This window comes from Crinia signifera, chromosome 6 (genome assembly GCF_055691185.1).
Source record: "Crinia signifera chromosome 6, ASM5569118v1, whole genome shotgun sequence".
Lineage (NCBI taxonomy): Eukaryota > Metazoa > Chordata > Amphibia > Anura > Myobatrachidae > Crinia > Crinia signifera.
The window spans coordinates 222,713,843-222,729,617 of record NC_139222.1 but is presented as its reverse complement, the minus strand read 5'-3'; the positions used below and the strand labels follow the sequence as shown (position 1 = coordinate 222,729,617).

Genomic DNA, 15,775 nt, shown 5'->3' with positions numbered 1-15,775 from the left:
AAACATTTCACCATCCATGATGTTTGTAAATGATCCTTTATGTAAAGAAAAAAATAATGTTGTGTCTTTTGCTTAGGATCTCGATATGTACTAACTTATGCTAGGAAATCTGGTCTAATGGCTTCAATATGAATGCATGGGATGAAATTACCTGACTGAGTTTACTCTGTATTATCATATAATTCTCTGTACAAACATTTAAAAACAAACACTGGTGAAATGTTCTCTGTGCTGTAGCTCTATTGTATAGATCTAGCACCTGTTTCTTTTCCGGTGGGTTGTAGAGCTGGTATTTTGTGTGTGTGTGTATGTGTGTGTGTTTATGCACGAGAAGATGTAATTTCTTGAGTTAAATGGCATAAGGAGCAATGTTTTGGTACAAAGGACTGCTTTTAGGAAAATTGCTGCAATTTTGAGACAATGGAGGATATTTATCACAGCACGGAGAGATAAAGTGGAGAGATCTAGAGCATCACAACTGCCCCGCATTCAGTAGGACAGTCCTGTTTTCCTAGGACTGTTCCGCTGTCCCTCTTGCGGGTTACAGTGTCCAATGGTGTGTGTGTTTGGCAATTGGGGGAGCACACGCCAATGCTTACTGCTGTAGGGTGTAAGTAGGGTTACCACCTTTTTGTTGAGAGATTCCCGGACAGTGACCAACTCCTTGACCCACCCACAGCCCACCCATTGACTCGCCCCCAGCCCTTTACCCGCCTTATGTTTTTTTAACCCTTGCTTCAATTCTATTGCTTCAATTGATTTCAATTATATTGCTTCAATTAATTTTGCACACCGTGATGCCCATTACATGTTAAACTACACCGCAATGTCCATTAATGTTACACCAGGGCTCAACAATTTTTTTTTAATCTAGGAGCCAGGATGAAAGTGTAGGAGCTAGACAACTGAAACCAGGGACAGTGCTCATCAAAAATTTCCACCGTAATGCCTATTTCGTCACAAACCCATTACATATTATACTACATGCCATAATGCCAGTTATACATTATGCCACACACCAAAATGCCCATTACACATGCCACACACCGTAATACCAATTACATGTGTAATGCCCATTACACATTGTGCCAAACACAGTGATGCGAAATTACAAGTTACGTCACACACCATGAAGCCCATTACATTATACGTCACACACCATGATGCCCATTACACATTATGTTACACACCATGATGCCCATTACACGTTACGTCACTCACCATGATGCCCATTACACAATACGTCACTCACCGTGATGCCCATTACATGCTACGTCACAAACCATGATGCTCACTACATATTAAGTCACACACCGTGATGCCCACTACACTTTATACAACACACCATGATGCCATTTACACATTATACCACACACACGGAATGGCTATTACATGTTATGCAACGTAAGTGCCACTTACCTACATGTTAATTGCTAGGGGATTCTTGCTCAATGCCAGGGGCTTCATGCTCGATGCCATGGGGGACTACATGCTCGTAGCATAGGGCTCAGGGCCCAGGCAGGGCCAGTCAGGACTCACTCAGAGCATCAGCTGCAGGACACAACACCAGGGGGCTCCTCGGGATAATCAGCCTCACTCAGTCAGGGCTGGATCCGAGTCTAAGGCCTGCTATGGTAGGGGCTCCTCAGTCACAGCCAGCTAGCCACAGGGCTGGAACACTGCACAGTCAGACTCATTAGTCTCAGTTGGTGTGATGGGGTGCGGTGGCGTGGTTCAGCGCTTCCATGGGCTTCAGACAGACGAGGCGGCGGCCGAGGTGATGGCATGGGCTGGGCCAAGTCTTAACCCCCTAAATTGCAATCCAGGTAGTAGCAGCTAAGCTCCTCCTAGTCGCAGCGGGTGCTGGCAGAGTTCCTGGTGCACGGACCATCCTCTCTTGGAGTCACAGTGGGAAATCTCCATCATGTGGCACCAGTGACACACACATCCCACCCAGCAGGCGCCGAGGTGGCTTCCACGGTCATCTGATCTAGAAATGGGCCGGGCCATGCGGAAGTCAGGCAGTCGCAGAGATCAGACGAGGATGATCTGACTCTCTGAGGAATATGCCAGCTGCCAGTATTCCCGGACATTGTATAGTGTGGGAATGCCACCCGTCCGGACTCCGGTCTGAATTACCGGACTGTTCAGAGTAATCCCGGAAGAGTGGTAACCCTACGTGTAAGCGGGTGAATAGACAGCGCTACAGAGGCTATTAGCTGCGCCGGAGAAAGCCATCTCACTCCGCTGTCAGTGCGGGGTGAGCCGGCTATGCTGCAGACAGACAGCACTGGATCCTGGATTGGCAAGTATATTGGTGTTAAAGTGAGGTGTGTGAATGTACGTGAAATAAAGTTATACTTTTCTGTGTGTGTGCGTGTTTTCTTTTAACATTCTTTTTTACAGGTGGACTACAAGTCCCAAAGGGGCCCATTAATGCCTCGCATGCTGGGACTTGTGGTTCTCCAAGTTCCAGCATGTGGGGGAGGTCTGCAGGCACTTGTAGTTCTCCTGGATAAAGCAATGTTACGTATGTGAGTTTTAACCCTATCAGGCCGGCGTCCACTGGCCACGGACGCCGGTGACAGCCCCGGGCTTCAGCCCTGGATGGGGGGGGGTCCCCACTCCTCCAGGTACCCCGTCCAAGGCTGACCAGCCACGGTGCTCATGTTTCGGCCAGGAGACGTTATGTAAAAAGTGTCCCCCGGCTGTGGCATGACACCGCGGGCTGTTGGAGCCCGGTGCTGGTTTCAAAATACGGGGGAACCCCAGATTTTTTGTCCCCCGTATTTTTGGAACAAGGACCGGTCCAAGAGTCCGGGGCTGGTTTCAGAAATACGGGGGACCCCTATGCTTTTTGTTCCCCGTATTTTTGGAACCAGGTCCGGCTCAATGAGCCCAGGGCTGGTTATGCTCAGGAGGGGGGACCCCATGCCATTTTTTTTTTAAATAAACACATTTTTTAACACAGGACCATGCACAGATCTCAATGATCTGTGCAGGGTTCTGGCCAATTCGCATATCAGAACCTGGTCTAAATGTTTGGCGATTTTTAGACACATTTTCCCGAATTCACATCTCATTAAATATGCGAATTGTATACTTTTCAATGGGAAAACATCTGGATGCAAGTTCCGGCGTGACTAAAAATCGTACTTTCAGAAAGTGCAATTTCACTGCAAAATCTGTGGTTTTTGCAGTTTTTCGCATCTCGTTAAATATGCGAATTCGGGAAAAAGTGCGATTTTGGCGGTTTTTGGAGAAAATTTTTGCATCTTATTAAATGTCACCCCAAGTTTCTCACTTTGATTCGTATCCTCTGCCCCGGGTTGATGAGATGGAAAAAAATTTAGCCGAGTCAGTAACTTAACACACTTGATTTGACAAAAGAATATTGGCAGATTTTGACAGAAGCTGCTAAGGCAAAAACATCATTCTCTACCCCAGAGGGCTTATTTTATTACAAAATGCTGCCATTTGGTTTACATGGTGCCCCAGCAACCTTCCAGAGACCTATGAATAAGTTGCTGCGGCCCCACAGGGAATATTCAGCTGCATATTTATACAATATTGATTTTGGCTCTGACTGGGAATCTCCCCTACCAAAGAGGCCATTTTAAAGTCTATATGGGCACACAGGTTTATCGCCAATTGGAGAAATGTGCCAGTGGTATGGTGGAAGCCAAGTATTTGGGGTACATTTTGGGCCAAGGACAGGTTAAACTTCAGCCTAGTAAAATAGAAGCGGTTCTCACTTGTTCTAAATCACAGGTACTCAAACTCGGTCCTTAGGACCACACACCGTGCATGTTTTGCAGGTCTCCTCCCAGAATCACACATGAAACAATTAGCTCCACCTGTGGATCTTTTAAAATGTGTCAATGAGTAATGAGTGCACCTGTCAGGTGACCTAGAAAACATGAACTGTGTGGGGTCCTGAGGACCGAGTTTGAGAACTCCTGGTCTAAACCCAAAATGTAAGTCGCAACTTAGGTGCTTTCTCGGTCTGGTGAGATATTACAGGGCCGAAACTAGGCATTTCGGCACCCGGGGCGGCAACCATTTGGTCTGATAAATAAATATTAAATAAATATTATTGGTTCAAAAATCCAATTGGCGCAGTTTTTTAAATTGTTTTGTCTTAAAAAACAGCCTCCAGACAAAATAATGTGGTCTAGAACAGTGGAAACTGGCAAGACTTAAGACGAGCTTTATGTACCGAGCCTGTCTTGAAAGCTCCTAATTTTAGAAAACAGCTTGTGTTAAAGATGGATGCCTCTGGAACAGGATTAGGGGCACACCTTTTCCAGGAGGTAGATGGGCACACCTTTTCCAGGAGGTAGATGGAGAGGAGAAGTCGATCCTCTACCTTAGCTGTAAATTAAGTATTCAACTGTACAGCAGGAGTGCTTGGCAATTAAGTGGGCAGTGGAGTCCTTTAAATATTATTTGTTGGGACAAGGGTTTGTGATGGTCACAGACCATGCGCCCTTGCAATGGATGCACATGAACAAAGAGGTCAATGCTCATTTCACCTTTTGGTTTTTGGCCTTACAGTCATTTAACTTTGAGGTGCTGCATCTTCCGGGCAAACAGCACCTCAATGCGAATGCCCTTTCCAGGAAGTTTAAAGGTCCCGATCCTCCAAGCAACCCTATGGTGAGAACTACCGTGCTCTGGAACCTATGCACTTTGGTGGAATATTGGTACATGGAGAACCAGAATGTCACGAGTTCAGCAACGTCTGCGTTTGATCTGATGATTCTGAAATTTCTGTCCATTTGTTAAGGTGGAAATTGAAGTGGACTTGTACAAAGTGAGGTGCACCTTTGCCACAAAGGAGAAGTGCTTTTTGTAATATCCTCCAGTGTATATTGTGAATAATATATTTTTCCTAATTAAATCATTAAGTTCAAGTCATGTACAAAATATTATACCTATACATCAAATTGTCTGTTCACAACTGTATGGTAACATGCAAGATATACTTCACAATATATTGTCTTTTCAGTGACATATGGGATGACGAGCTCTAACACTTACTATTACACAAATGTGATGTCCACACTTTTCTTGTCCACACCATCATCTGATAGTGGAGTGACGTTCCAGAACATTGGCAGCATGAGTGATTTTTGGTCGGTGAGTAGAAATCCTTAGTGACTGACTCCTCTTTATCTAGACATAAAATATACTTATATTATTTCTTAATCTTCATCAACATTGTCATGGTTTAATTGTAAGACAGTCCAAAACTCAGCAACACCCACCGCCAGCACCACTAACACCATAGTTCCTACCAGTCCACAGGATTGGAATTTGCAGGAAGCTGAACCTAAGCTGTTTTGTGAACTGCCAGCATTTTTGCTTTCGTGATTGCGAACGACATTTGCCATTTAAAGTATCTTATTCTGATATATGTCAGATATCCTGCATAGTATTGTGTCCTCACAGCGGTTGTACACACGTCGTTCGCACAGGGCTGATGTTAGCGCTTTGCACATTTCTGCGCATGTGCATGCGCTGGGTGCGTGCACCCTCAGCGAACAAACTGTTCGCTGGGTACACGCACCCATCTTTACATTAGCATATGGGAACACCCAGCATATGCGTGCACCTCCCACATCTTTCAATGGTCAGCGACCATCGAGAGATGTGGGCGTTCCCCCGCAGGCTGCTAATGGATGTTTATGTGAATTTGCATCCGAGCGAATGAACCAGAACAACCCCCACAGTCTGACATTCCACATAGTCAGGAGCATTGAAACCTAGGATACAAGCTCATTTTTTTTTAAATGTACCAAATCATCATCACTAATCACATCTGTGTCCCAAATGTATATTACAGTATGTAGCTATAGCTCTTGTCATAGGCAGTCACTTCCCCCATCAACAGTAATGTGCCCAGTGCTATGCCATCAGTATTTGCAATCTCCAATCATATGTCTGCAGTAGTATTACCGTATCCACTTGGAATGTCTAGTAACATGCTAGCAGTAGTTGTAATGTTCATGAACATTAACACTGCATGTCACAGGAGCGGAACAGCAGAGCCACTTGTGAGGCACCAGTTGGTTTTTGCAGTGGCTCCATGTTATTTTTGTGCTCTTATCTTCTGAACACTATGTAAATCATCAAAATGTAACACAGACATGTGCTACAATAAGTTTCCCTTTTTTAATTACTCAGTATTACCCCTCCTTCTCATGCACCTGAATGGTAATACTAAATTAATTGAGCATCTACCACTATCTATATTTGCTACAATAAGCTCTATTTACAGGTATACTAGAGAATGCTGTATAATCAACCAACACGCTATCTACAGTATTAAATAATCAATCCAGTTTTGTGAGAAATTGATAATTGGGCCAATATGTATAATTTCATCATTCAAGCCAGTTGCATACAGTAGGTTCTATGTACATCACTATCTATTATGTCTTATTCTAATTCATGATCATTAAATAGCTTCCCTTAATGATGGGCATCTGTGCTGTTCTCCTGCCTGGATCACAGTACCCTACAGCACCCTAACGCCCTGCACCCTGATGTGATATTGAGTCAACTGACCTACAAAATAATTCTGAATAGAAATAAATAAGTAACTAATATTATACTTGGACACGTGCAACACATTCAAGCAAGACATGTTAGACAACAGTAATGTTCTGCTAAATGTTCTCTTGAAATGATAGAATTTAGTAGAAATGATCATTTGTATTAGGAGGCCCCCTAGGGGTACCAATCAAAAATGCTCACGAGAAGAGTCACAATCTGCTCAAATAGTCACTTAGCAGTACAATAGGACAATAGGACAAAAGGGAATAGGACAAAAGGGAACATTTAATAATAATTAAAACACCCATTCCTAATCATATTAATTATAGAAAAATTATAGCTAAAAAACCCTTCTCTTGTTCACCAGTGTATTCTGTTATAGAAAAATTCTTTAATACATACCAATCTGGTCTACTGTTAGTATTTTCAAATCGTAGTAAAACGAAATATGGAATAAACCAAAGGATCAATTAGGACAGTATCAGCATATACTGTCAAAGGATCAAAAAAAAATAATTAATAAATACGTTACTCCGGTAAAATCCTAATGTACGTATCCATGTAGTAATAATAAAACCATCATAAAAATGATTTGATAAAAAAAACTAAATGATTGTAGTACTTGCTCATTATAGAATTAGTAGGTAATATAGAGTCATGACCCATAGTATTCGGAGATAACCAGTACAAAAAAACAGTACAAATAACATTAAGAGATAACCAGTACAAATAATGAGCTGATGTACATACCATAATCTCAGATCACATATAAACAACCGTTCCACTCCACCCCACTACCATGCACAAAACATTTAGCTAAAAATAAATAAATACATGCCAACCACAGGGGGCCTCTATATAGAAGGGGGCTCAGGGGTAGTGACCCTCTGTGGCCCCCCCCCCCCTTAATCTGGCCCTGATAGGATCCCTAAATGCAATTTATAATGGTGGTATGTCTTTTAAATGATTCAATCTCAGTTTTTATAGTGTGGTAAGTTACATTGTCCAATAATTCCAGTGTAACGCCAGAATTGAGAGTTTGTTACCCAGTCCATTAAGCAGTCTATGTATCCTGCTGGTGAGGTTTCCTCGCTGCAAAGTGGCAGGCAGATGTATATCCCTGCTTAGCAGTGAGATAACTCCTATTACCTTGATTTTAACTAATAACTGGGTGAATAACACAACCCTATTCTCCTTTTTACCTCCCAGTATTCACAGGGACCATTACTGGATGGCCTGTATTGGACCAAATGGTACAATAATGCATCCTTAGACCACACTCCAAACTCATTCATTTACTATGAGAACCTCCTGCTGGGAGTCCCACGCATGCGGCAGCTGAAGGTAGAGAATAATTCTTGCGTTGTACATAAGGACTTTAGAGAAGACATCTCGGGTTGCTACGATGTGTATTCTAAGGATGAAGAGGACATAAATCCATTTGGACTAATGAACGGGACAGCGTAAGTACACTATGTTCTGGTTGGTGAAAGATAGATATGGCTATTTTGAGACTTGCTAATCATTGTAATTATCTGTACCCACATTTACTATACAGTTAGCATTATAGGTTTTAATAAGTAATTGTTGCCATCTCACATTTATTCAGAGCTTACTTATTTAATATCCAGCAAGTGGGTAATCACTGCCTCCCCCCAACCAGCGCCGCTCGCATCACCTCAGTAGCATGCAAGGGGATGTATCCGAGAACACATCCCCTCGCATGCGGCCGAAGGGGACAGAAACCATTTGATGGTCACCAGGCCAGCGTTTCCATGGGAATGCTCACTGTTTTCCTGGGGAGGCCCATAAACCGCTGGGCATTCCCCTCCAGCTGGCCCCTCCCCAACCCATGTGAACACCTCAACAAGTGTGATACTCGCCAAAAGCATTCGCACAGGACCCCCACCACCATCGGAACAGGGTCGATGGTGAGGGGTCCAGCATTGGCACCAATATACTAAAACTAATCCATACTAAGCATTCAAATGGCACTAGTAAGTCACATAAAAGAAAAGCCAAAAAAATGTCTCCCCTGCTAGTACTTAATAATTTAAAGAGGTTTAAGGTTAAGAGGTTATAGATAAAGAAGAAAGTAAGCGGGTTCATTTGTGCAAGTAGGGCTTTACTGTAACTAAGTAGCGTTTTATCGCTGTTTAGCAAGCCGCTAAACGCCCCTCGCTGAAGGTGTTTTCACCTAGAAATGGGGCCATATTCGGCCCCTTCCGAATCAAGCTGAATCACCCTCTAAATGTTTTAACCTTGGCAGTATTGTACCCAGTGAAGTAGCAGACCATAGAGCGGAAAAAAAACAATATTCCTACTACGTTTGTCTGCAATTTTGATTATCATTTACAGTTAAGGATGCAAAAATGTCCCCAAAAAATAATGCTTTAGCAGTTTAAAAGCCTAAATATAGGAGGTAAATTTAATTAAACTAATTGCTGCACCGTAGGTATATAATTAGCGGGGGATTACCCCATGAGTGAGTCCCCACTGTTGGAATAAGGTAAAGCTTGCAGGTAAAAAAAAAAAAAAAAAAACACAAAATCCTCCTGATTGTTTTCATGCAAAAAAAAAAAGTCTATTTGATTGCATAGCCTTTCCTGTGCTGCAGGGATTTTTAACAGCTACTGTAATTGAATACACCCTATAGAATTTATTTTTGGTTTCCTTTTGATTCATTTCTTTTAGAAATTCAATTCAAAAACACTTTTTTAACCACAGTAGTTAAATTTTATTGGTATGTTCCATACTAAAATAAGAAGTCTAAATAGAAAAAAAAATGGTTATACTCTGTGTGCACACTGCATAAAACACTGATATTAAGTTTGGAATGTGACAGTGTATGGAATCCCAATGCTTCATTGATGGTCATGAATGACTTATTCTCTCCATGGCAACTGATCTGTAGGCTCATCAAATGTTTAGTCATTATTGGCAAATACCTGGAAGTGTGTGCTACTTTTATTTACAGGTGTAAAACGGTTATTTGAAACCAACATTATGGCGGTTATGCTGTTATTGCATACTCACAGCACTTGGTTGGTAGTGGCACCTGGATAACTTAAGGATTTAAACTTGCAAAAAAGGATGATTTGCCAAGGGGCAAATAAAAAGACTTATCCATACTTTGCCAGTGCAAACTTTACAAAATTGATATACTGTAATATGAATAATTACTATTCATATTATAATTTTGGAAAGTGTGCCCTGGCAAAAGATTATTAAGTCTTCCCATTTGCCCATTGGCAAAGCATCCTCTTTTGCGAGCTGCTGCAACACACTGAAGTGAACTAATACAATGGCAGTGCTTAAATCACTGTTAAAAGAAAAACACATATTTTCTGGTTATGCACAAATTTGTGTAATGATTAAAATATTTAATAAGCGCGTGTGCCAGATATTTATATGTACTAATCTTAAATATATAAATATATATAGTCTTTTTCTATTGCACAGCACTGTATGCACCTCATACCGTCCTGATGAAAAGGCACACTTGCCTTGAAACGTTGACGACCATGTAATATTTTTATTGCACTAAAAATTTTCTTGATTCAAAAATCCGGAGAGTGCAGCTCATTATTTCCAAGGCTGGCCTTGGGATACTCTACCTGCTATTAACTTTGTGTGAAGGCACCCCGGTCAGTGACTTGGTTTTAGCCGAGAGTGCCAAACAACCTCCTCACCGGCACTTGGAACAATTAGAGGCAGCTGCAGAGGTGCCTTCCACAATGAAGGTATATATACGAATCTCCAGGTAGTTGTTGAGGCTAAATGAAGACAGGAGGCGGCACTCTCCAGTAAAATGTGAAGAAAGCTGTATTTCAAAGTATCAAACAAGCATGTCAGCAAAAAATGTGTCGACTAGTTTCAAGGCATAAAGCCCCTTCATCAGGACAACTGACGTGAAGACAATTCAAACACTCTGCACATCACTGTTTGAATTGTCTTCATGTCAGTTGTCCTGATGAAGGGGCTTTATGCCTTGAAACTAGTCGACACATTTTTTGCTGACATGCTTGTTTGATACTTTGAAATACAGCTTTCTTCACATTTTACTGGAGAGTGCCGCCTCCTGTCTTCATTTAGCCTCAACAACTACCTGGAGATTCGTATATATATATATATATATATATATATATATATATATATATATATATTTCCTATATTTACTCAGTTACTAATATACTATACAGTGGTTCTCAAACTCGGTCCTCGGGACCCCACACAGTTCACCTTTTCCAGGTCACCCAACTGACACATTTTAAAAAATACACAGGTGGAGCTAATTTTTTCATTTGATTCTGTGAGACATGCAAAACATGTACTGAGGACCGACTTTGAGGACCGACTTTGAGAACCTCCGTTCTAATGGATTATGCTATAGTACAGTTATATAAATACCTATTTATGTATACTTTTTCAGGTGGACATATCATACACAAGATGAACTAGGAGGCTCGTCACACTGGGGAAAAATAGCCACCTACAGTGGGGGAGGTTATTATATAGATTTTGATTTGACTAAACAGGATACACTAAATGGCCTGCAAACCTTGAAAAGCAACCTTTGGCTGGACAGAGGAACGCGTGTAGTCTTTATTGATTTTTCGGTTTATAATGCCAACATCAACCTATTCTGTGTTTTAAGGTAAGAACATTTCAATTTATGCTCCCATACAAGGTTACAGCCAGTAACACTTTGGGCATATTTTTAAATTGATATTTGCAAAAACACACATTGGAGGCAGGTGGTGAACAATAATTAGCCTCCTCCTCAATAACAGTAGCAGCAAAAGGGGTGCCGGATGACGCTGACAGGGGGGATCCCGACAGTCAGAATCCCAACGTCTGAATCCCGACTGCCGGTGCTCCGACAGGGGGGATACCAACTCACAGGGCTATTCTCCCTTGTGGGGGTCTATGACTCCCATAGAGGGAGAATATAACCTGTAGCGAGCCACCGAGCCCGCAGCGTGGCGAGCGTAGCTGGCCCGCAAGGGGTTTCTTTGCGCTTGCCCCCCTGTCGGAGTGCCATACCACACCCCAGCAAAAGAGCATGTAAAAATCACATGATTTGGGAAATTTTATATACTTATGAATGTTAAAGTTTTCACATTGAATTAATCGTAGGAAGAACTGGTACTTGTGTATTATCAAATCGCATGCAAAAATCGGATGCGATTTAGCTGCCGATTTTCCGCCATTTTCTGCCGATTTGCATGCTATTCCATCCTTGCACACCCCCACTAGCCAAGTCAGCCCGAAGCGTGGTGAGCGGATGCGGTATGCGTCCTCCCGAACTGTTCATACCCCCACTATCCATGTCTGCGTGGAGTTGATTTTATAAAGCGTGGCGAGCGCAGCGAGCCACTGAGGCCGAAGCGTGGCGAGCGCAATGAGCTCTGCGAGGGGATGCGGAAAACGACCCCGAAGCATGGCAAGGGGACACGGATTACTTGACGTGTATTCCGCGTCCACTCGCCACGCTTCGGGATCATTTTTCGCGGCACTCGCCGCGCTTTATAAAATCAACTCCACGCCGATGTGGATAGTGGGGGTATGAACAGGTCGGGAGGACGTGTACCCTCATAAGGCTCGTTGCACTCGCCACGCTTCGGGCTGACTTGGATAGACAGGAAATTGCGGCAAATCGGACGCAAATAGTTTACGATATCGTATACGATATAGTATGTGATTTGTATTAAATCGGGCGCTGTGATAATACAGAAGTACCGAAGAACTTTTATCTTTGTAGTGGTAACATAGGTTTTCTGTGTTCATAGTGTATGATTTAATATGTGTAAAATAAATTACCCTACCCTACAATGAAAGAAAATGTCATTGTAACGCTAGTAGTCAGTTACCTGCATGTTACCTGTATTTCTCAATTATATTATAACTTGGAAATAAAAAAAAGTGAGTATTTTCTGTATGGCTCCCATATTGCCCTTACTGACACAATTTATGTGCAAGTAACACGCTAATAGAAGGATTTCCTTGCCTTTGCTGTGTGTTGCAGGCTTGTGGTGGAATTTCCAGCAACCGGCGGTGCAATACCATCATGGCAGATTCGTACGGTCAAGCTCATTCGTTATGTCAGCAACTGGGATTATTTCATTATTGCCTGTGAAATTATCTTCTGTGTTTTCATCTTTTACTACATGGTGGAGGAAATTTTGGAGCTGAGAATACATAGATTCAAGTATTTTACAAGTATCTGGAACATTTTAGATCTTGTGGTTATAATGGTAAGAATCATGTTATAGAAAAGTTTCTATTCTATAGAATTGACTGGGAAACATATCCGTATGAAGAGTACAGCTGCAAGGGCTAGCTAGATCCCCGTACCACAACTGGGGTGAAATGTAATAGGGTGAGAGATTCAGGAAGTGAGAGATTTGATAACAAATCTCCAGCATTTTTAAAGCGGCAATCATTTACACTGCAAAACCAGTATGATTTTGCAGTGTAAATGATTGACGCTTTCAAAAAACACGAGATTTCTTACCAGATCTCTCACTTTCTGATTCTCTCACCCTATTACATTCACCCCTGATGTCATTGTTCGGCTTTATCCATTTTCTATTTTGCACATCCACTGGTTACAATAACTAAGAATTGGGTATAGGCTAGCGCAATTTCTACACCTTCTTCTAGGTGGGTAAATTGGACAGATCTAGATTTTTTTTCTACACACAACTCAATGCCAGTTAGCATGGTTGTGTACTGATCAAACATACCATCACTTTGCAGACAATGGGAAGGGTGGGTATTCAATATGTGCCAAAATTTTGCAACAGGGGAAATATTGGCACTCATCTATTCATTGCTGCCGTTAACGACAGCATTGAAAGGTGTCAGATCTGACTTTATTTAAAGTCAGATTGCTTTGTTGGAAACGGCCGCGGACAGTGGCGTAACTAGATACATGTGGGCCCCATAGCAAAAGTTTGTAAGGGCCCCTATTTATCACCTAATTCGGAAAAATGTATAGAGCACATGATACTTTGACAGGCAAAGTGGGCCCCTTTCAGCTCTGGGCCCCATAGCAGCTGCACCCCCTGCACCTATGGTAGTTAAGCCCTTGGCCGCGGATTGTCTAATTCACGGACGCTTTTTTTACAACCGGTGTCCGTTTTCGACGGACTTTCTGACACTGGAAAATTGAATTCCCACTATCAAGTTAATGTTGGATCAGACGAAAACGGCTCGGGATTCTGAATGTCCGGAGGTTCTGACAGTCGGAATACCGGATTGAATACCCCCCAATGATGGAGTAATTTCTCTGGCATGCCCTTTCCAAATTCCATTATATTGCAATTACTGGTACCTTTGAGAACACAGTTCACAGTGAGTTGCGTATGGATTTGTCATTGGCCGCCAACCGGTGAGTTTTTGGAAGTCATTCGCAGACTAGCTCAGGGGGGATGTTTCACTCTGTTTGGGTGGCGACTATCTGATCGCACGGCTCTGCAAAATTTTACATCATTTATCAGATCTGAATAACCTTCATAGTACATATGCTATGGTTATACTACTGTAATAACTAGGGGATAAAAACTGCTTTATACCCCATTTAATATGTGTGACTGAGACTTTATCCATGAATGATAAGTAACTGACACTATTGTTGTGAAGCTTTCTCTTGTAGCCATTGCATTCCATATCTTCCGAACTCTGGAGGTGAACCGGCTTATGGGAACCCTACTGGAACAGCCCAACAAATATGCAGACTTTGAGTTTTTGGCTTTCTGGCAAACACAATACAACAACATGAATGCTGTGAATCTTTTCTTTGCATGGATTAAAGTAAGTATGCAACTATGCACTAACCAATACACAGATCACCCCTGTGAAAGTGTCAAGGAGCATACACATGGGGTGATTTTAAGCTGATTTCTATCTATTGCTTAGAAATTAAGCACAAATTGCTCCGTGTGTACACCCACGGGTCGCCATCGCCTGACTAGATCTGGACTACACGTAGTCAAAATCTAGTGAGATTGCTTAGCAAGTAGCTTCACATCTCTCCTTGTGTACAAAATCAGCGATCTAGAGCTTTATAACCACTCCCCTGCCTCTCCATCTGAGCAACCTGTAATATCAACCCACTATTTAAATAACCCTATTTTCTTTTTGGTTAAAAAAATTGCTCAGCAAAATTATTCAGCAAAATCGCTTAGGACAGATTGCTGCGTGTGTATGGGTGATCTAGAAACTGGAAAATCCCACATCTCAATGTGTGTATGCCCCCCCTCCTCGTCCTCCCCGCCCATTGATAGAGATTATAGTAGATTTCATTTAACCTCCACCAAATACCAGTTCCAATTCCAATATTTTAGATTTGTATCAATACTGCCTAAATGGTCCTAAATTTTTTTTTTTTTTGCCATAGGAATAATTAATAGAACTCCAACAATAACATTTACATTAACTGTGCTTTGTTTCAGATCTTCAAATACATTAGCTTCAATAAGACAATGACACAGCTTTCATCTACACTTGCGCGTTGTGCAAAGGATATCCTGGGCTTTGCAATCATGTTCTTCATAGTGTTTTTTGCTTATGCTCAGTTGGGATATCTTTTGTTTGGAACCCAAGTGGAAAACTTTAGCACATTTGTTAAGTGCATGTAAGTAAATATGCTGTATAAAACATATGTGGTATTATCTGCATTGTGTATTCTATAATCATTTGACAAAATAACCTCACAGCATCAAGGAGACAGTGACCTATAATGGCAGCATACAAAATGGATCAACAGACTAGAACCAACCAAATGTAGACCATAGAAGTACTTTACACAAGACAAATGTTGTAGATTTGCAGTCTATTTAGTCTGTTTATTTGTTGTTGTTTTTGTTGTTGTTTTTGGTGGGGGGCACAATTTTAAATGCATCTCATAGTGACCTCTCTTAGGGGGAGATTCTCTAAGAATCTCCGCCCCCCTTTGCCGCCCATCGCATTTATAATTATCGCATATGCTGTAACATATGCGATAATTATAGCAAAGGACAGCTCTTGCGTTAAGAGCTGTCCTTTGCGGTGAGAGTCGCCGGGTCCCAGCAGGTCCTGGCGGCTCCCCCCTCCCTCACACACCCGGCGCTGCTGCTGCTGCGCCGGGCTCTCCTCCTCCCTGCACCCGGAAGAGGATCAGTGCAGGGAGGAGGTCACAGGTCCGGGCAGCACAGCGCTGTGCTGCCCG

General features: G+C 42.2%; 1 protein-coding gene across 3 annotated transcripts in view; it reads left to right on the top strand.

The window, feature by feature from the left end:
• The window catches only part of PKD2L1 (polycystin 2 like 1, transient receptor potential cation channel), a 71,456-nt gene that overhangs the window by 40,832 nt on the left and 14,849 nt on the right, over window positions 1-15,775 (top strand). For all 3 annotated transcript variants that reach the window (XM_083148971.1, XM_083148972.1, XM_083148970.1), the window contains 6 exons: window positions 5,012-5,142; window positions 7,771-8,024; window positions 10,994-11,218; window positions 12,590-12,818; window positions 14,209-14,379; window positions 15,021-15,202. In XM_083148971.1, coding sequence (XP_083005097.1) covers window positions 5,023-5,142; window positions 7,771-8,024; window positions 10,994-11,218; window positions 12,590-12,818; window positions 14,209-14,379; window positions 15,021-15,202 — 1,181 coding nt within the window. In that variant the 5' untranslated portion in view covers window positions 5,012-5,022. The remainder of the gene's footprint in view (window positions 1-5,011; window positions 5,143-7,770; window positions 8,025-10,993; window positions 11,219-12,589; window positions 12,819-14,208; window positions 14,380-15,020; window positions 15,203-15,775) is intronic.